This window comes from Apis cerana, linkage group LG3, assembly GCF_029169275.1.
Source record: "Apis cerana isolate GH-2021 linkage group LG3, AcerK_1.0, whole genome shotgun sequence".
NCBI lineage: Eukaryota > Metazoa > Arthropoda > Insecta > Hymenoptera > Apidae > Apis > Apis cerana.
This window is the reverse complement of record NC_083854.1, coordinates 5,238,442-5,260,120: the sequence shown is the minus strand read 5'-3', so window position 1 is coordinate 5,260,120 and position 21,679 is coordinate 5,238,442. Positions and strand designations below refer to the sequence as shown.

The following is a 21,679-nucleotide window of genomic DNA, read 5'->3' as shown; positions in this document are numbered from 1 at the left end:
ATCTCACGCATCTTATGATTCATCGATATGGATCGTGACTTAACTACCTGTTCCTCTCTTCAAAAATTCGATTCTTCGACGTTGATAGTCATCTTCGTTTACTCTATGAATTTGTACGTTTGGATTGGAATAGTGAGGAAATTCTTGAGATTATTTACTCTTTTTCAATATTATTTTTTAAAATTCGAATCTTAAGATAGTCATCCTTTTTTATTTTTAAATTAGAATAGAATATTGATACGTCTGGGAAGAAAATTCTTGAAAATTCGAAGTTTGTTCTTCGAAATTAGATTCTTCTTCACGGTTAAAAGGAATCTTAGAACGTGTGTACTTTATTTAAAAGTAGAATTCTAAATTTGTCATAAATTTGTGGATCATTAATGTTCGAAATTAAAGAATTTAACGAGGATTAAAGAAATATTTGATCTTCGAATCGTGGAATAATTTTATCAAAGGTAGAAATATATTTGAGAATAAAATTCGAAGATATTTTCGCGATAATTGAATCGGAATGTAAAAGTTATTTTTAAAAATAATTTCGATAGTTGTGATTATTGAAAAAAGAAGTTCTAGTAAAAAAGTCCTTGAGTTTGAAATTGATTTCATTCACAAGAACTTATGAATGAGGCATTTGTAGATAATCTTTAGTAGTAGAATTTATTTACGTAATATTTGTCGTTTCCTATCAACTACTTTTACAACTTCCTCTTTGTCTATATTTAAAAACTCTGATACTTTTATCTTCTAGATAAAATAAATTATTTAAATTAAAATAAAAGAATACATTTTATGCACTGCAATTCCTTTAACATCATCGAATCGTATGAACTCTTTAATTATTATTATTATACACATTCTTTTTACTTTTTAAAATATTTCATCAATTCAAATACTCAACGTTATAATTAAATTAAAATTTCGCTTTTCCTTCCTCGTTAACCCTTCCAAAACGTTACAACGCTCTGTCAAAATAATCCTTTGATACAGAAATATTAGAATTTTAAACAACTCGGAGCGTAACATCTTGGAGCATTGTCAAAGATGGACGTGTATATTTGAGGAATCGAGGAAGTGATCCGTTTCCGCGTAAGACTCCATAAATAGTTTTAGAAAACGATAAAAGTGTTGCCCGTTTCCGTTCACGTTTCGCGGTTGTTATCGCGGCTGGAGAATACCACGCGTTTAAGTGGCTCGATAAAAGGCGTGAATCATAGCTGGCTGCTACTCTCTCGTGTCGTGGCGTGTCGTGGCGTGTCGTGTCGTGAGAAAGAATTCGAGGGGGACACGTACGATCGAGGCTCGTTTCACCGATGCGGATCGTGTCTCGAATGGAAACAGGCTTCGTGACGATTTGTCGCCGCTCGCATGTATATCGCCAAAACATCGGCTGCGGCTCGATCGAAATGGCCATATAATTCGGAATAATTTAAACGCCGTGATACGTGGGCCGACTTTCTCGAGAAGGCTGAAATCTTGCGTGGAATAATTTTATCGCGCCGTTAAAACGTGTTTGTTCAAGCTTAATAATCGAGATCGCGAGACGGATTTATTTACGTTTTCTAGGATACGTTGATCGGGATACGAAATTTGATTTTAATAAACTTTCGATGTCCACGAGATTAATTAAAAAATATTACTAGTATTGTATCTTTGTTGTGGCGTGATTTCGCATTATTGCGCGTTATACAATGTATACAGAGATTATTTAAATGCAAAAATTTTTATGAACGTGGTTAAAAAAAGTAGAACTGGATAGATTTTATATTTTCGTATACATTTGAATTTTGCATAAATATGCATAAATATAAATAGATATCTAATAGTAAATACGGATGATATATATTTATATAACGTGATAAATATTTATGAAAAATGTTATTTTCATTGCGTAAAATATAACGAAATTTAATAAAATAAATTATCTTTTGTACGTGGATATCTATCATAGAATGACTTGAAAAATTCGTTGATATCAAGATCTTCGATCTTTTTTTCTCTCCTTCCTATCAATCGAATATTGCTTCCGGAAGGGCTCGTCACGCGTCTCGCGAGCTTCGCTATCGTTTCTTCCGGTTTCGTGAAACTCACGATGCGTCACGACTTTCTAATTCACCGACGACTTATTACGTTCTCGACGAATTTCATTTAGACGTCGCTTTCTAAACTCGTTTGAAAACACGATATTGTATTTCCCTTCTCCTCATCCCGGAATTCTTCCTGACGAGTTATACGACACTTGTTAAATATCTTTCAATTATCGATGGATAATTTTTTTTCAATTATTTAACTAGACTATCGTCATCGATATCAAAAAGATTTTTAAAATCGAAACGAACTGATAAACTGCATAAATAATAACGTATTAAAAGAAATTTAATTAAAAAAGATAAACTTAGAGTGTCGTTAGTTATTTCAGAGACTTGAGGAATAATAACAGGCGAATCTTTGACTTGATAATTATTTCCATAATTGAGCGGAAACTTGATTAATCATGAAAATAGCCGCTAAGCTGCGTTCGTTAAGTGTAAGTATAGTTGCAGGAACTGCTCGATTGAAGTGCATCTCGATTTAGACACGAGGAGGGCAACGTGCACCTAGAAACGCGTACTTAGATATGTGTTCTTGAGCTCTCGATCTCGCTCGTTTAATCCGATCGTTTGAGTGGCCCTCGATGATCTTAATTATCGGTTCAACATACATTTTAGACTCGTTCGAATCTTTTTTAATCCCCCTCCTCCGAAAAAACATGCTTATTGACTCAATTTCAGATAGATCGTTAGGATTAAACTTGAAAGCTCGCAAATTTCCAACGATGATTTTCTCAATGTTAAATCAACCAACATATTCGATTTCTGCCAAATTTTATCAAGATAGAAACCAATTCCAGAAAAAGCAAGAATCACATCTTATACTTACACACCCCCCAAACAAAAGATTCTATTTCGAGCTTGCTCGGCGTAAGATAATAATTAAACAAAGCTTGCAAAAATCGAGCGAAATTCGAGTAGAATTCCATGGAGTGGCGTAATATAGATTTGATAAGTTATGTGGGGGAGAGAGGGAGGAGGCTCTATCCTCTTATAGAGCGTGCTCCTCCCAAGGTATGGCCGGCATCCTAATAGAGGAAGGCTGGTGCGGGATGTTTGGAACGGGTGGGCAAGGTTCGACGCACCGGCCGCTATGCGAAACATCCGACCCAATCGAACTCTCCAACATATTCTAATCTTGAGCCTTTTAATCTTCGCTCGGCCGGGGGACGCGTTATTTACGACGCCATTACCACGCTCGATCGAGAGAGATCTTTCGCGCGCTCTCTCTCTCTCTCTCTCGCTTTCTCTCCACGCGATTCGTTTGACAAATAACACGGGAAAGGAAGGGGGAAATTCATGGGAGCGTGGTCTTACCGTGTTGCAAATTGTGTGCACGCAATTAATCGAGGCGCACGGGAGAAACGCGAGCGAGGGAAATTGGGGTTTTTTTCTGGGCGTGTTGAATTTCTTTTCGATAAGAAAATATCTTATCGATCTCTATATCTTCAGTCTCGATAAGGGGGGAATTGTTGTTTATATAAATTAATAAGGAACGAATCGATCGATCGAGTGTAGAAATGATTTTGTTTTATATAAAAATTTGATAAAGCTCCTTTCTAACTAATAAGATTTCGAAATCGTGCGATTCGCGTATACCGAAAAAATCGTTGACGTTCAATCGAACGTGATTGATAAAACAATTTAAATACATTGGCGAGAACGGGTTAAATGGATACACACGGAGTCGTGACATCCTTGACTCGAAAGTGAGTCACCCGAGTTACGCCACTCGTGACACCTAATCGTCCTTCTTGAGTTCAAGTTCAAGGCTCCCATCTCAACCAAAGGTTTCCGCCTTCGTGGAATCGGGTCAAAACGAATCTGTGAAATGCTCGATATATCGAGAAATTAATTAACTTCGCGAGATACTGAACGCTTCAGACCAACTTATTCATCTATAGTTGGAGATGAATCATTCGTGCCAGCTAAACAAACATTGTTTCGCGCGAAACATTTTCAAATACAAAAAAATCCACTGGGAACTGTTGCATAATACATTCTGCGAATTATTACATTGTTCGCTCGAGAAAATTTAATATTGTGCCCTTATCAAATTCTCAGAATGTCCCTCGTAATTCTCCATTATTTCTGAATATTTTAATGCTTATTATTCTTCCCAAACGGTATTATATAATGAACGATCAGTTTTATCATTCTTTTTTTATATTTCACAAAGAATATCTAGATAATAAGGGATCAAAAATTATTTCGATGGAGAAGAGGATGATTATATTAATTTTCCAAAATTAAATCTCTCTTCTCTCTTAAATTAATCGATACTTAATTTACAAAAGGATAAAATTTAAATATACTTTTACACATCGTATGAATAAAGAATTAATTGAACGAGAATGTAAAGGTGTAACAACATCCATCAACGCTACACTACACTATGCTAACGTTATCACGAGCATTTTATTCCACGACGTATGACGCATCGAAATAAAGAATAAAAATATCTCAATTGGCATCCAACGTAATCGGTAATCGACCGTTTCGCGAAACTTTTATTCGAGCCGTGAAGAAGAAAGGAGTAAGAAGTGGGGTAAAGGATCGTGTGGCGACTCGACAAATAAGTTTGACCCTCGAGTTTCGCGGTAAGGATGTCAATTAGATTCCGCGATGCCACGAACGCTGCACGCTGCCGTGCATCCCTTGTGCACAATTCACTCGATCATAGTACTCGCCACGACGATTACGTCACCGCCTAATGAATTGACCGGCGTTCCCTCCCAATCGCGCCATTTAACTGAATGGGACTACTCGTTGGATTAGTCGTTGCCCATTCAAGCCCCGATCGATTCTCTAAATCGGTGACTCCAATTTTTGCAAATAAATTAAATATAAGTAATTTTTCAACTATCTTCCGTGTAAAGTAGATGGATAAAATTTAAAGAAATCGACAATCGGTTCTTCTTGGAGGAGAGAGAATGACAGCATTGTTATTTGAGGAGATTCGAGTTCTTTGTTGCAAATATTTGTAAATAATTTTTCCAAAGCTGTAATGTAGATAAGGATGAAGTAAGGAAATTGATACGATTTTTTTGAGAAGAGAAGGAAATAGAGTGATAGCATTTTTTAAATTAATCCAGTAATGAGATAATCATTAATAATAATCATTCTGATAATAAAATAATAATAATATAGTAATCTAATCACCGATAGTGGAGATTATCAATTAATAGAAATTTCAGGTGTGTTTTCTTGAGACACTATACGTCCTTAGAAATTTAAAATAATTGGATATGGAAAGGAATTAAAGAATCTCTAAAAAATTTCGTGACTCTCTTGTGCGTTTTTCCCTTTTTTCAAAAGAGAATTGCTGATAATATAATAATTTCGATGGTGAAAAAAACTATAATCTTCTTTTGATCGTAAGGATAATTGATCTGTGATCCTATCTCGCGAGAGAAGGGTGGAATTTTGAAGCGGATATGGATTCAATGGAACGATCGATGAGGATTCCATATAAGGTCGGTATCGGTCCTTATCGAGACGGTTTATGAGTTCGTGGAAGAGTTAATCAAGTCGCGTTCTGATGCTTCAATGAGAACACTGCTTAATTATTCATCAGTTGCGACATCGTGGGTGGAAAGGACGTGTTAAGGTTGCATAGGAAAGACTCATTTATTGCTAAAGAATCGATTATTTGGCGAGATCGTCCTCAGATTTTATTGTTTTAATTCTTCCCGATCCAAGAACAACGATCCATAAGATAATTTAGCTTCAACTTTGACTCCAATAATTCTTCAAAAATTATCCTAAACTTCATCGTTTTAATATAATACCTGTGAATGGCCATTCACTAATTCGTTTAAATAATATTCATCAAAGATAAATTTTAAAAAATCACTCACAAAAATTATACCATCGAACCAAACAAAAAAAATAAAAAATGAAACGTAATAAACGATAATAAATGATAATAAATGATCCAAAAAAATTCCTTCCTCCTTGCAAAGAAGAAGAAGAAGAAAAAAGACTAAATTCCCCAATAAATCACCCAACTTCCTCCTTTTATCACTTCCCCTCCACCTCCACCTTCCTTACTCAAATATTCAGGGGCGAGGCTTCTTTTCGAGAAGATTCCCCTCCACAACCCATCATCCACTCCCCGTGAACTACATCCTTTCCAAAGAACCGTCTCGACCCGTCCTCTCCCCAGGTGCTCCCCTCCACGATCGATGAATCATCGATTCTTCGGAAACTGCTATCTCCTCCCCCTCCCCTTATAAGTGGTCGCAACTAGCGTCGTACGGGACCACAGCTGATTCCTCTCTCTTTCTCCCGTTCTGCTTGCGCCAACTGATAACGCGAAACGCGCACCGCCCAATGATAACGAGTATTTGTAGCAACGAGGGCACGAGCGAGGCGGTAGTATCGCGCCGCAGCTCGTCATCGAACCGTCGACGAATCGATCATAATACGTGCGATAGTGGCCTGGTGTAAAGGTGATTTGTTCGCGCGAGACCACGGTGAATGGTGTACACCACGAGCGATCGGTTCGATCACCTTAACGCCGTATATACGATATACACGGAGCGTGGCGATCGACAGTCCGCGGTGAACCGAGGCCGAGCGATCATTGTTGAATAACACGGCTCTAGCGTATCGAGTTTTCATTCTTTATTTATCAAAGTGACTTTCGATTTAGATTTCTATCTCGCGAGCGGTGTGGAGGTTTTTTTTTAGTTCCGTGCGACTTTTTCCAATGGAGCATTGGAAAGGTGCGAGGATTTTTTCTTCTTCTTATAACGCTCGGTTTATAATTGGATTTCGGCGGGATCGGGATCTTTCGCTGTTCGCCTAGGTGTTTAAAATGGCGGCTCGATCCTTCCTTATTCCTCTCATTTCGAACGTAACAATGCATGTGTTCTCCAATATCCATTCTCCTTTATCCGAATCTCCACTTTTGACTCCTATTCCCAGTTTCGAAAGGGAAGGCTGTAAAGGTTGTTTCGGTGGCACGTGAACGATGGACCACCGTCGAACGTTGATCGAGCAAGCGTTTTCGTTGCGTAACGCGGCTTGCGTGCGCCACTTCCGCATGGCAGGCTGCATAGAAATGCAGGGGAGAAGAGACGCGTCTCGACGCCGGCTACGAGACAAAAGCCACGTGCATTCCTAACCTCGCACGCGAGACGATGGCGTGCTCGATACGTGACTTCCCCGGCCGGAAGCGGACGTTACGATTCTCGCCGCGAGCGGCTTCGATGCATATACAAAAACCGACCGCCAAAATTGGCCGTTGGGCGACGAAAATAATCCTTGCCGTTCCTTATCGTCATCTCTTTTACGACGAATATTATCGAAGCTGAAAAAGCCTCGAAGTTGATAAACTCGTCTTTTTTTTTTTCTTTTTAAGTACCTTTCTTACATTGCACTTATTATTATGACGATTTTATTTTTAATTTTTAATTTTTTTTTTTTTTTTTTGCTTGGAAATCGAAGAGATTTTTGAGCGAATTTATTTCACGATGAAAATTATTGTATTTGCGAGCCAATGAAAAGAAGAATTTTATTTTTAAATTCGAAATTCAATATCTAAAAATTGAAAAAGAATACCTCGTTTTATAGTAGTCTTTAAAAAAAATTCTTTGATCTTTCTCGATCAAACGGCTTCACTGATCGCGCAAAATAAAAATTTCTATCGTAATTTCGTTCCTTTGTATCCGTTTCCCCATTGCGTTTATTCTGTGCGAAAGAATATTTATTTCCAAATCTTTAATGAGTATGAGTCGTATGTATCGAGATCTTCGATTGAATCCATTCTCTTAAATTTTCTTGAATTTCCATCCAATTACTATACTTCAAAATATTTAAAATTCAAATAAAATTTCTGACACGAAGTGCATGCATGCTCGTTCACGAGCTTCGTCTCAAGTATTTTACTTTTAGAGGAAAACATCTTTTATTTGAACAGCTGTTCTCCAGAGAATTATTGTGAGAACTTATAGATATCGAATCGATCGACCTGTTTACCTTGATCCTGCCCAAACAAAATCGTTATCTTCTGATGCAATTTTCAACAAGTTCCCTCTCTCTCTTCCTTACACGATACCAGCTCGTCCTCCAAATTTTCTCATTCTAGAAATTTAATTAAAACAGCGAAAGAATCGATCTTACGAAAATTTTTAATAAAGTTCAAAGAGGAAAGTTCAAATTTTTAATAAATCATTCGTCCCGCAGTGTCGTCACAATTAACGATCATCGACCAAAGAATCGAATGTGGCCACGCCGCGTGTCGCAAATTCCTGTATAATCCGTGAAAAAAGTCTCGTTGAAAAGTATCCCTCAAGGATTTGGTTAGAACGAGATCAATTAAATTGGGACGAGTAGAAACTTCGAACTAGTAGAATTGGGTCTAACGATCAATTTCGCCGAAACGATTTGCTCTGGTGGCTGGTGGGTCGAAATAGATTTATGAATGAGCGTCGACAGAGGACTGAACATGCTGCACAAGCATGGGAGCAGTAGATCTCACAGCAGCCTGCTCTACAAGGGCAGGGGCGCCTTTCTCAAATCGGTGAGTACATTGATTCTTATCTCTGTTGTATTTTTTTCTCTTCTTTTCTAATCCATTTTTGAACATTTCCATAATCCATATTCCATATTTTATCAAACATTGAACGTTCCTTTCAAGATTCTTCTTTCAAACTTATATTCGTTTCAGCGTCTCATTTTGTTTTATCAAAAATTCAATTCAGTTCGTTCGAAGATTTTCTTTCCTTCCAAACATTCTTTTCTTCTCATTTTTTCCCAGTTTTAAAATTAAAAAAAAATATTTGATATTGCAATTGAAGGTTCGCGCAGTTCAAATTATCATATATTCAATCGTATCATTGGAATATCGTTTTCACTTCTAAACCATCGTTCATTCCTTTTCAAAAGGAAAATTAAAATGGAAATAAAATGAAATATATCTTCCTCTGCAACCTATATGCAACTTTATGCAACATTATGATGGAACGTCTACCAGTGTTGATTCAAGTGAGTATTATAGTCGGGGGAAAGTTAGAGATACCAAGGAAGCAATTAAACGAGACGTCGTCGTCTCGTTATCGAGATCACAAGTGACAAGTTCCCTCGTTCGCGTAATTACGCATATTTTCGCGATGACTGTTTCACGCATACGAATGACATCATATTCTATTTGAGTAGGTGTTGGGAGGGAATTCAAAATTTTACAAATTAATCTCGGCTGAAGACCAAGTGACTCACCGATTCTTGCTTCTGTCATTTCGTCTCTCTGCTTTTTATTTATATATGTATATATTTTTTTTTAGGCTTTAATTTGAGCCGTTCATTGATAGAGTCAATGATTATTATTATTATTATATTCTGGAAATTGTGAATTGATGAAATTTAAAAGTTGAAAAGGTTTAAAAGTTTCAGAATCTATTAATTTTGTCTGTGAATGAGATCGTATCAATTAGTAAAAATATTTAAAAATATTGAGACGATATTGTCATTAGAAAACTTGTATAAGTGATAATTTTAAATTCGTGCAGATATTCGTGACGTTTTTAATAAGATATAAAGTTGTGTATTCGTTTATTCGTATTGCTTATTTCGATTGAGTATGATATATGAGATATCTATTTATTTATTTTTATTTCGTGCCACTTATTTCAGTGAAATCTATTTATTTTTATCGCATCGTTTTGATTTTAATTATACCAATATGAGTAATTAGGTTCGTGTTACACAGATAAGGTTCTAACACAGATAAAATCTATATCTATCTCTATATCTTTGTTCAAGTTTAAATATATTTTTAAAAATTATAAACAACTTCTTTACTTAATATAATAGCAATTGGAGAATATTCTAATTGGAATAATTTAAATAAAAAATGAGATTTTCTCGTTTCTAATACTTGGAACAGGTGTCGCAATGTCTGTTGCAATTTATTGCCACACAAATTTTATTCCAACCGAAGCAGTAATACTTAAGAAAGATTTAAAACCAACAAACCTCCGACCACGTGTCAAGTTATCTAAATTCAATATTTCTTGCTTCAAAGCAAACAATCTATACCAATAAACAGAGAATTTTCATTATATCAATCTGCTCTCCATTTCTACCTGCTTCAACACATTATTCAAACTATAACAAGCTTGGTAATTTCTTTCCAAATTTTTCATTTCTTATTCCTTATTCGATAGAATTCAAAACGAATTCATTGCACAACGGAATGAAAATTTAACTTGCAAGAGATATTCTTAACCTCAAAACTTCCAAAATGTTTTCTTTCTTAATAATTGTATCTGTATCCAATCGTATTGCTTTATACAGTCACGTGACTACGCGAAAGAATCATGGACGCCGTGGAGGGAAATTTTGATTGTTTCATAACCTTCTCTCTATAATGATAGAAATTTACATAGACTTTAAATACAATTCTGAGTGAAAATACAAAAAAAAAAAAAGAAAAAAGAAAAGAAATAACCAAGATTATTAAAAAACGACGTCTTATCTTCAAATATCGTTATCACGATAAGAGAATTGGACTTTTGCCATCGTGAACCGATGAGAACCTCTGAGAAAGAGCAAGATGCATTATGTCTAATCAAAACGTCACAGCGTCTCGTATGCGTCATCGTTTAGGTCAGAAACGAGATTCGCGGTTGTAACATCTATCGGTCAATCAAAGTACCGCGTCACGATCCGTTACAACAGCGTGACATCATTGCGCTAAAACTATACGCGATGTCACACGCGTACGTACACACACACACACTCATGCACGCGTGTATGTATATATCTGTATTCATTCTAGACATAATCGTCCTCCCCTCGCTGTCTGGGAATTACTGTTAACACGCGTTTGTTCTTCGAATCTCAGCGTTACGTTGCATTAGTATACAGGGTGTAAAAGAAAACAATTTTTTTTTTTTTAATAACATTTCAACCGTGTTCACTTTCTCTTTTCTTACTGATTGAAAATTTAAACGAGAAAATTTAACTTTTTTTTTTTACTATTATATTTTAATAACTGTAATTCATTTCGTTAAAAATTGGGATCAAACTTGATTGTTTCTTTTAAATTTATTCGAAAATACACGAAGATTTAAAAACGATTTTTTAAAAAGGATTCTGATTCTCGTTTCTTTCATTTTTATTTTTGAATTTGTAGGACACCCTGTATGTACGCGCGTATGTACATAGATGTAGTTACCGTTGGAACGACGAAGAGAGGTCAGGTTTTCTAAGTTCGTGAGATGACTAATCGTTGTTTACTGTTGTGATGACTTCTGATTCGTGCTCGTATCCGATTGTGATCGGAATAGCAAAGCGACGATCGCGAGGACAAGTGGATGATGGCTCGATTTCTCGAGCGAAGGTGAATGAAATGGGGGCTGATGAGATGCAACGATCGATCTTGTGACGAGATCTTATGAGAGATTATGTCATAACGATGACGAATGATCTGTTAATGATGTGGAATTCGTAAATAATAATAATAATCCATAATAAGAAAAACTAATTGTCAAAGTATGGGATCAAAGTTTCGAGCAAAAATTCACCATCTATCGCTCGAATCGTTAAAATAATGATTGGAAGAAGAAAGAATTCATTTTATCTTATTGGAGATTGCTTCGAGCGGCTCGAAGCAATTTTCATCTCAAACTCAAACGCGCGTGTGCAAGAATATCCACTTTCACTTTTCACAAAGGTTCATTCATTCATTTCTAACTAAATCTTCGTGAAAGTGAAAAAATGAATGCACAGGTTGTAAAGGGAATGACACAGCGTACAATAATAATATTGACGTTTATTAACATAACGAGTAAACATGAAAATACTCCATGTCGTATTACTCAATGAAAATAATAGGATACGAAGAATCGTTGTAAATCATTGTTTCAACACGTTATAAACTTGACCGAGCGAGGAATGACTGAGATCTGTGCGATTTTTTTTCTTTTTTTACGAAATAATATTACGTAAGACACGACAATTTTTAATTATATAATCATCTCGTATATAAAGTAACTCTTTAAAGATTAATTATAAACTAAAAAACACGATTTGCAGACTCGTAAAAATTACATTGTCGTACAATTACGTAACAATTTTTATAGAATTCAAAAATTGATAATTTAACTTTGAAAGAAATAAAAAAAACGATTAAAAGATCTTTAAAAATATTTATATTTCCATCGTATATTCTACAAACCATGAAAAAAAACTCTAAAGACTGTTTACATTAAAAGATGTTAAAAACTCTCTCGAATACTTTTACATGTCGTACTCTTAGTGACAAATGTCACCATCAATCACCAGAAATAAAATAACTTTTTTTTTATAAATCCTAATAATAATATAGGATTGGCAAATCTTTCCAAAACTAACGTTGGATAACATCGATTCGAAGACTCTTCCTCTCCCTCCAAAAAAAAAAAAAAAGAAACGAAACACGTTTCGTCACTTCACGTCGTGTTCGAGTGTCGTTCCCTCTCGAGGAACGCGCGAAGGACGGAGATTTCCTCTTGGAGTAGTAGGTTTCGACGCCGCTTCTTCGTGGCGCATTCCACGCCACTATTCCACGACACGGTGACGCAAATCGTGTTCGAGCTGTTGCAAACGGGTTAACAAACCGCTTCTCGGTAGCGATTCGTCTCGTGCCGGTTCTTTGGCTACCGTGTCGCCGTTTCTTGGAACTCGTTGCCCCGGCTCGCGTGCCTTCCTCCCGATTGTCCGGGTGAAACGAGACTCGAATCGAATCTTGCGTAATCGATCGAGCGACGATTAAAAAACGTGGAGAGAAACGGGGCCGATTGTAATTGGATTGGATTGATCATTTTTAATTTCGATTTTTTTTTTTACACGTGTGTCCTCAAATCCTTTTTACTTATTTATTTATTTATTTATTTGGACGATAGAAGGAGGAAGAAGCTCTCGATGTGGATTTGTATACCGGAATATTTACCACTTGAAATGTTTATCGAAGTACACACAAAGAAGTGTGCACAACTTGTTCTTCCTTAATCTTTAATTTGTCGAACAAACAGGTATTGATTGTTCAGCATACAATTGTGTCATCGTGATTCATTTTTGCTAATCGATACTTTATCAAATTCGGTGAGTCATCTCCCGATTCCTGTTTCCTTCGATTCTTATTCTTAAATAATTAATTATTCAAACGTGAATAATTTTTATCTTATTTTTATTTCGAGTTGAAAGAAAAAAAATAATAATTTATCATTCTCCTATGATATCTATTTAACGAAGATTATATTCATTCGATTCGATCCAATGATAATTTAAAAGTGTATAATTTCTCTCTTCTCGCTCTTGTTCCAAAAATTAAAAGCTTAAAAGATTAAATTAAATCAACTCGACTCGAAAAGCTAGGAAACCAATTCTCTATTTTAAGATATTTCCAAAATTAAATTTCAAAGTCGATCGAGACAGCAACAACGAGGAAATTTATCTAGCGAATTAAATTACCAAAATTCACCAAGATCGATGGATCGTGAACATGATAGATAGATCACCGCCGACCTTCGAAGCCAGCGTTCGCGTGACTAATTAATTTGGACAGCCTTCGAATCACGGTGAAGTGGTTGCCAAATCTATCCCCTAATGAGATTTAATCATCGCGTTCCTTGTTGATGAACCTCTCTTACATAAGATGGCAGAATGCACTGGCCGGATGCCACAAGCTCGATATAAGTGCACCGCCGATAATCGCGCCGATTTTTTTGCGTAATCGGCGATGTCTTAATCGAGACGATTCACTTTTTGTCCAATTTAGTTAGTGGAACTCGAAAAACTACGCTCTTTCCATCCAAACTCCATACAGATATGTACGTATGGTTTTTTTAAGAATATTTTTTTAGAAGATTTTGATTAATTGCGTTAGAAATATTTTTCAATCAAACTTGTTCGGGAACTTGATTTTATTTTTAAATATAATTATCCAATTTTAAGGTAACTAAAAATTATGTTCGGATTTTTAAAATTGAAAAGTATACGAATTTTATTTCGTAAATCAACAGTTGGACGATGTCGAAACGTTCTCTCGAGTGTTTACCCGAGTAAATTATATAAGATGAACCCGAAAATAAGGTGCGAAACAAGACCGAAAGATCGATCCATCTTTCCTTCAAAATAATTCTTCGCTTCGATTAATTTCTCATCCAGCAATTCGTCACTTTCATCTCGTCTTGATCTTTTTTCTCTCCCTCTCTCTGATCCGTTCTAGATTCATTGTTCGAAGTTGAAAGACCGTTTCGAAGTTGTGTGAAAGTTTTACAAACCGGTCTCTTAAAAGTATCATCGGGATTCCCAGATCGAAAATCGATAAATTTTAAAAACGTATTCCATTTTTATTAATTCGATTCGGAAGAATTTTGATTATTTCCACGCCTCGACGCAACGTGAAAGTCGCGAATGATTCTAATAAAATAACGATTCAACTGCGAAATTGTAAATTTTGTGCTAATTGCCACTTGATTTTCCAATATATACATATATTTCTTCTTTAACCGATTTAACAACGATACTTTGGATATACAATTTTATCCACGGCAGTTCATCATATTAATCGCAGTTTAAATTGATAAGGAGAATACAAACATTCTTTCTTTATATTTTAGCGAAGAGCTAAGCGAGATTTTATATATTCGTTTCTTTATCTTTTTTTTCTTCTTTCACATAGCTATTACACATATCGCACGATATTACTTAACATTTAAATAAAAGATTTAACAATGGAAAGTTGTTTTTTCGTTTAAGTATTTCAATTATATCATAATTATATACTTACAGGCGACCTTGTCTCATTATCGTTGCAGATAACGATTATCAGTTATCGGATTAAGAAGATTAGTGGTAACAAGTATTAACCAGTTATTTTTAATACGAACGTAATTCGTGATATTGTTATCGATTTCGTGAATTGACAATTTCTTGTGCTTGAAATTGTAAATATTTTTTTTTTCTTTCTTTTGCTAGATCTCTAATATCAATTATTACAAACTTCCTTGCTTGAAGATTTATTCCAATTTATAAGTTTAAAAAAAGATTCTCCTAAATCTTTTCCAAAATTCAATTTTTTTTTTTTGCTGTTTTCTAAAAAAAAAAAAGAAAAATACTACGAAATATTTTAATTTTACTCAGAAAATTCTTCCATTCTCGTTTCCATATCCTAATCCAAAATGAATGTTTCGCTCTTTTGTTTCTTTTTTGTTCGAAATTTTAGCATTAAAAAATGTTTACACTGCCTGTTCCAAAACTCGTCGAAACTCAAAAAATCTCCGCAAGAAATTTGACGCTCGTTATCATGGAAACGGGAACACATCCTGGCTTCCTCCAGATCTTATCTCCCGTGTCCCAATGTGACGACGAGCCATCAAGGAATTCCTCCTCTCGGCTAGAGAGGGGCTCCTTTATGCGCGTAGAACCGGAGGAACGTGTTTCCTTTGCAACTCATAGAGGACTTCTTTGTTTGAACGAGCAACAGCGTGTTCGAGTCGCATCGAGCGAACACCTTCCACTCTTCCCGATCGATCGAACGAATGAACGAAGGAAATCGGAATTGGATTCGAAAATTCGCGTCGCTTTTGCGTCGCAGATTCGATTAGATAAAATTAATAAATGATACGGGTACAAAGTTCAAGAAAACCGCGTTACAAAGGAGAGCGAATTTTTAGATGTTTTATCCGTGTTGATTTACAAAGAACATTGGCAGACATTGAAGATATACATGATTTCGTGAAACGAAGTAAAAAATATTAAGTTGAAATATCTTTTTTTTTGTTAAATTTATTTTGCAAATCAATGATATACTTCTATATGATCGCATTTTGATTTATTTCTATATTAATTATTTTTATTTTAGAATTTATAAATCTTTGTAAAATGAAGATCGAATAACGATTTTTTTCACTTAATCTTAATAGGATTTCTAATGTGTATTTTTTAAATGAATTTTTCGTTACTTTTTTCAAGATTATGAATATCTCGATTATAATATGAATATATTACGATGATTACGTTAAATTTTTATTATACGTTTTTTTTTTTAAATAAAGAGTATATAGAGATATATGTACATTCTCTTTAAAAGATAATAAATGTCTTTTTCAAACTAATAGAATCTTTTAGTAAAAAATATTAAAAATCTTTTCACACAGAATACCATTGAAGAGAACAAAGAAAGAACCAACATTAAAGATGCAAACTACAAATCTCGGACAAAGGAACAAAGAATTTCACGTGAATCTTAAATGTTCATCTAAAATACAATATAACAATATAACAATCATCTCTTAAACTTCAAAAATAATTCATTTTTTCCCCCCCAACCTTTGTTGTGTATTACAAACTTCGTGCATAAAATAAAAAAAAAAAAAAAAAAGAATCGCAATGAGAGAAGGCCCGAATTTTCTTCTTCTTCTTCTTCTTTTTTTTTTTTTCGATCTCTGGATAATTTCCCGCGTAAAATACATACAAGGGACAATAATAAATAAAAATGAAGAGAATCGCAGTGGGAGGAAGTCTCGACTCTTTTTCTTTCTCTCTCTCTCTCTCTGTCGAGCCTTTGTATCGTTCGAAATCCGGCTTTAACGCGCGGCGTCTTCGTCAAGGATTATGAACACAGTACACCCGGCTCGTACACACACGATTCGACTCGATACAACGACAGTGTCACGAGGAGACGTCTCCGAATCGCCTCTTTGTGTCTGGCGAGAGCCAACACGCCTACAGCTGTCTGCCAATGCGATAGATAGAATCTCTTGCCCGCTCGAAGATACACGGAAGCGGGTTAAGAAAAAATTGTCCCCTCTACATAATCCAGACGAAAATCCTCGAGGATCCGTTCGAAATGAATTATCTTTATTAATTGCCAAGCTTTCTAATTAAGTTTCTTCAATGCGTTCGATTAAAAGTCTTTGATTAGTCACGTCGTAGTATAAATGGAGATTATATACAAAAGGAGGAGGGTGGGGGAAGGTAAGCATAGAAATTATTTCCTATAATCATTTTGCTAATCATATTCATTGTAGATAATTTGCTTATCAATGGTATACAAAGTTTTTAAATGATGATACATAGACCTGGACAATTATTTTAAAATACTCTAGTAATTATATTGTACTATATTGTTAAATACTCGTTGAAGAAAGAACAAAAAGAGAATGAAGTAGTTATCCCATCCTATTATTTGAAAAATTAATCAAAATTATGCATCGATCGATCGATCGGTCTCATCTTTATCTTGGAGCACGTGCACATAATGAAGAAATTGTCAAACGACTGGATGGAACAATACGACCTGTAAGAATCGTGCCAAGAAAACCTAATCGCGAGGGAAAAATCGACGATCGTGATCATCGTGGTAAGAACATTTATGGCGCCATTTATTAACCCATAAATCAAATGGCGCCAATAAGTGGCGTTTCTTTTGGTAATGAACACTTAAGAGGAAAGAAAACGGTGGATATTATTTGGTCGCTGACCTATCAAGACGGCCCTGCCGCACCTTATTTAATCTGTTGCTCTTTTTTTCCAACGTCCCTCTCCTTATCGAGTGTATTCTTGTTCCTTCCATCTTTTTATTTCTTCTTTATCTCTTGTCTCTTCTCTTCGACCTCTTTCCTCCTTTTTTCTTTCTTTCTTTTTTTCTTTTTTTCTTTTTTTTCCAATCCTTTACCTTTCCTGTTCGCTTGGATTTCCAGTCCAGGTGCACGTGTGTCGAGGACACCCGGTATACTCCTCGCCAAAATTCCACCGACACTCGATGTCTTGGTTGGCGGAGTTTTCTTGCGTTCACCTCGTTAGACCGCATTCCAGTCTTTGTGTCCCTCTTTTCCATCGCCCAGCTGCTTGCTTCTTCTTTCTTTTTTTTCTTTTCCCTCCCTCTCTTCTCTTTTCTTCTGTCTGTTTCTTCATCGTTTCTTATAGCGGGGATCGAAGATGACTTACGGGATCGGATCTCGGTTGGTAAGCTTAATAACGATAATAACGATAATATCGATCGAGGGATCATTGTGCGGTGTTTGACACGATTGGGCCTCGTCTTCTTTATGGGGGTTTGAACTCGAAAAGTAGCCTCGAGATCCGACTTTTACGGTCGAAGAGATGTGTTACGAAAGTGTAGAAAATTTTATTCATTTTAGTGTTACGAGAGAAAACTTTTTTATTTTAATTTTAACCATGCATGGAGAAAGTGTTAAGTTAAAATGTTTTATAGTTTATTCAATAGTGTATCATTAATTAATAAGTTATATGACTCTCGTTCTTTCTCTGTATTCAGCATTTAACGATCTGGAAAATTTGGAAAGAAAACAACTGTCTCTATTGAGATCTATCAGATTTCTTTCTCTGGAAAGGAAAAATCTTTCGAAGGAGTATGCTGTAACATTTGCCCCGAACAATGATTCGTACACTTTCCAGCTTCTTCGTTCAAAGGCACGTTCAGTATCACGATAGTCGAAAATCCTGACCTGAATTCTCAAACGTGCTTCACTCTCAAGCTCAGAACAGAAGCAGATAAAAAGGAATTAACATTCCTTCTAAACATAAATCAGTCAAGAGCTGTCACGAATCGCCTTTAGGCACGTTTGTTTTATAGACAGGCTGAAAATAGATGATAGTGGTGAATGTACGAGTTATGTTTCAAAAAAAAAAAAAAGAAATTAGTAAATAATCAAATTATAAACGCGAATCTGACATAATTCTAATTAAATTCCTACTTTAATTTTTATCATTATTTTAAGTCTAACTGCTAGAAAGATTGCTTTTAGTTTTATTTATGAAACACCCTATGCATGTGATAGTTCATAGTTCGTTATTCTTATTTACCGAGAAGCCTAATATAATATATCTTCAGCATAAATGTTTATAAATTAAGTTTTTACTTTCTGCAGTTCGAATTCCAATTAACATAGAGATTCGTAGAAGCCGACTCATAAAATTAATCGATTTTTAGATGCCATTAATGGATTTGCTCACCCCTGAAACGAGGGCGAATGCAAAACTGGGACATCGATAACTTGATTCTGAGAACAACGCGATACTTTTTGTCTTTCGTCGTTGTAGCATGACGAAAAACAAAAAGTATCTTTTTTTTCGACATTGTGTATCGTCTTTTATCTTTAATAAAAAAAAAAAAAGAAAATAAAATATAACCGATTAATTGAAATGATGATTTTCTTCTTTGTTAAAGGACTCTCCGTAATAAAAAAATAGCGTCATCTATTTTATGGAGAAAAATGAACGTTTTAAAAAATAGATTTTTAATATTACAAGAAATTATGTTGTGATAATGGAAAAATTTTATAAAAATCATCGTATAATTCAAATTCTCTTGCAATATTATCGAAATATCTAAAGTCAACTTTATTTTTTATGAAACACATCCATAAACTTAATTATTAATTAGATTTCTTAACAATATTCATTAAATGTAATAGCGAAGATATTCTCAGATAGCATCTTTCTCTTTAAATATCAAATTACAGATCTATCAAAAATCAATACTATTTCTATCGTTTTACTTACTTCGCATGATCAAACATATCTTCGTTAATCAACAATCTTTTCCTAGAATCTTTATATATGATCTGATTTTCGTTCGTAATTCAAAGTTTTTCTCACGTGCGCGCTTGCTATGCGGAATTTGTAAGTTCGCGGGGTCGCCGAGGCGGCGCTGTGATCGCAGTTCTCGCGCCATTAGCGCGAGACGGCTGCTCAGTTCGAGCCTGACCATCGCACGATGCTTATCATTCGGTTACGTCTGTGTTCTTTATGTCAACCGGCAAATATTATTCGTATTAAACTATTCGCCGAACGTTGAGTGTTATTATTGACTATCAAAAACGATTATTAAGTAGCATCTTACATTATAAAAGTGACCGATCGAATGAAAAAATCATCGTTGCGTAATTCATGATTGAAATGAAAGGGCATTCATGAACGTGATCATAAAGCGATGATTAACGATGATACGTGAAATCATACGAATATTCCACGCGATACGAATGTTCGTTAAGATTTGGGAATCTCAAGGAGATGCTGCGAGTGTATATAAATCGAGATTCTTGAAATAATAGAGACATCATGATGCGAAACAGGAGATAATAAAAAAGAGTAGGTTGGAAGAGGAAGTGTGCGTGTCCTCTGTGAACTGTCAAATGGTTAGTATTTCGACCGTTCGCGCGCCACTGTACCTATTTAAATTCTATATTCTTATTAAATTCGTTCAAAACTCGTTTAAATGTCTCTTTGTATGGATATCTTTGTCGATAACATACACGCATGCTTTAAGTTTAAACTGTGCACACTAAACGCAAGTATACTATGTTTACATTGCCATAACAATTTTTTAAACGAACATTCAATATAGACGCATGTATTGACATATGAACGCGAGCGGTACGTGAACGTGTTTCCTTCGATTCCGTTGACCACAAGGTTTCATTTACGTAACAGACGTGTTGCGAGGCCCGCATATCTTGCGATTCTTTTCTCAGAACAAGCCAAGTATTCTTGTGAACCATACGTGAAATTAAAAGCTTCACGAAGCTTTTTTGATATAGATTATTTTTCTTTTTTCACAATTAACACGATTTAAAATTGATCCACTTTAAAATAACAAACGTATAAGTTTTTCGTTAAATCATAATAGTTCATTCTGAGAAAAGAATGTATTCACATCTTGTTTTTATTGTAATTTATTGATTTTATTTTTCAGAATACATATACAAGACAAAATTGTATTTTCAATACTTTTTGCTTGTTATTTCATTTTTCTTTAATAAATTATATTTATTTTAGAAGTATAAATTAATTAGTTATGAAATAAAAAAGATCAACCATATTTCACGAATTTTTGAAAACAGTAGCTAATGAAATTGATTGAATATAATTATTACCAAGCATATAAATGAAAGCAATTTGCGTATTTACTTGATTTCCAATTATAATGAGTTTTGCAATTCTATCATTTGCATATGGTTATTATTATTATGTAGTGAATGATATTATCTATATAAATTAGTGCAATATATTTTGTTATCAATTTAAAAATATTTAAAGTGAATTTAGTAAGTTAGTTATTAATAGTTAATAAGAAAAGAAAAAACAGTCATCGAACATTTTGTAAAATCAAAATTGATAGATTAATAAGTTATATGTAATTTAAAGATAATAAAAAGATTTATTATTATATTTTTTTTATTATTATTACAAGATTGTCAATTTTTATTTTTGCAAGATTTTCAATTAATTAAAAATTTTGAATTACAATATTTATTCGTTTTAAATTTAAATATATTAAAAATTATTAACATAAACTTGAAAATTAATAATTGCAATTCTAATAAGAATTTGATTGATTCTTATTATAGATGTCGGAGTTCCCAGTTCCGGAGGGAGGAGAAAACGGTGACATGCACACTGTCATGGAGAATTTTCAAAAGAAGAACATGGTGACCGGAAGGAGCCATGTTACTCATCATCCACAGGTCACTTCGTCATCGCAGGTAAATTTATAATTATATAATAAAAAAATAATTTCAACCCGAAATTATTATAAAATTCAATTTTCCCGCGTAATACTTTTCACTACACAA

The 21,679-nt window shown here is 34.6% G+C and overlaps 1 protein-coding gene across 6 annotated transcripts in view; it reads left to right on the top strand.

Moving 5' to 3' along the window:
• Positions 1 to 21,679, top strand: part of LOC107997290 (NAD(+) hydrolase sarm1) — a 106,672-nt gene that overhangs the window by 59,862 nt on the left and 25,131 nt on the right. For 3 of the 6 annotated variants that reach the window (XR_009829082.1, XR_009829083.1, XM_017055771.3), the window contains exon 2: positions 21,455 to 21,589. Coding sequence is in view for 2 of the 6 variants with exons in the window: in XM_017055771.3 (XP_016911260.1) it covers positions 21,455 to 21,589 (135 nt within the window). In the remaining 4 variants the exon portion in view is untranslated. Of the gene's footprint in view, positions 1 to 6,452; positions 6,818 to 8,279; positions 8,617 to 19,796; positions 20,243 to 21,454; positions 21,590 to 21,679 lie in introns of those variants that run through there. The other 3 variants (XR_009829081.1, XM_017055770.3, XR_009829084.1) reach the window with 2 other exon arrangements.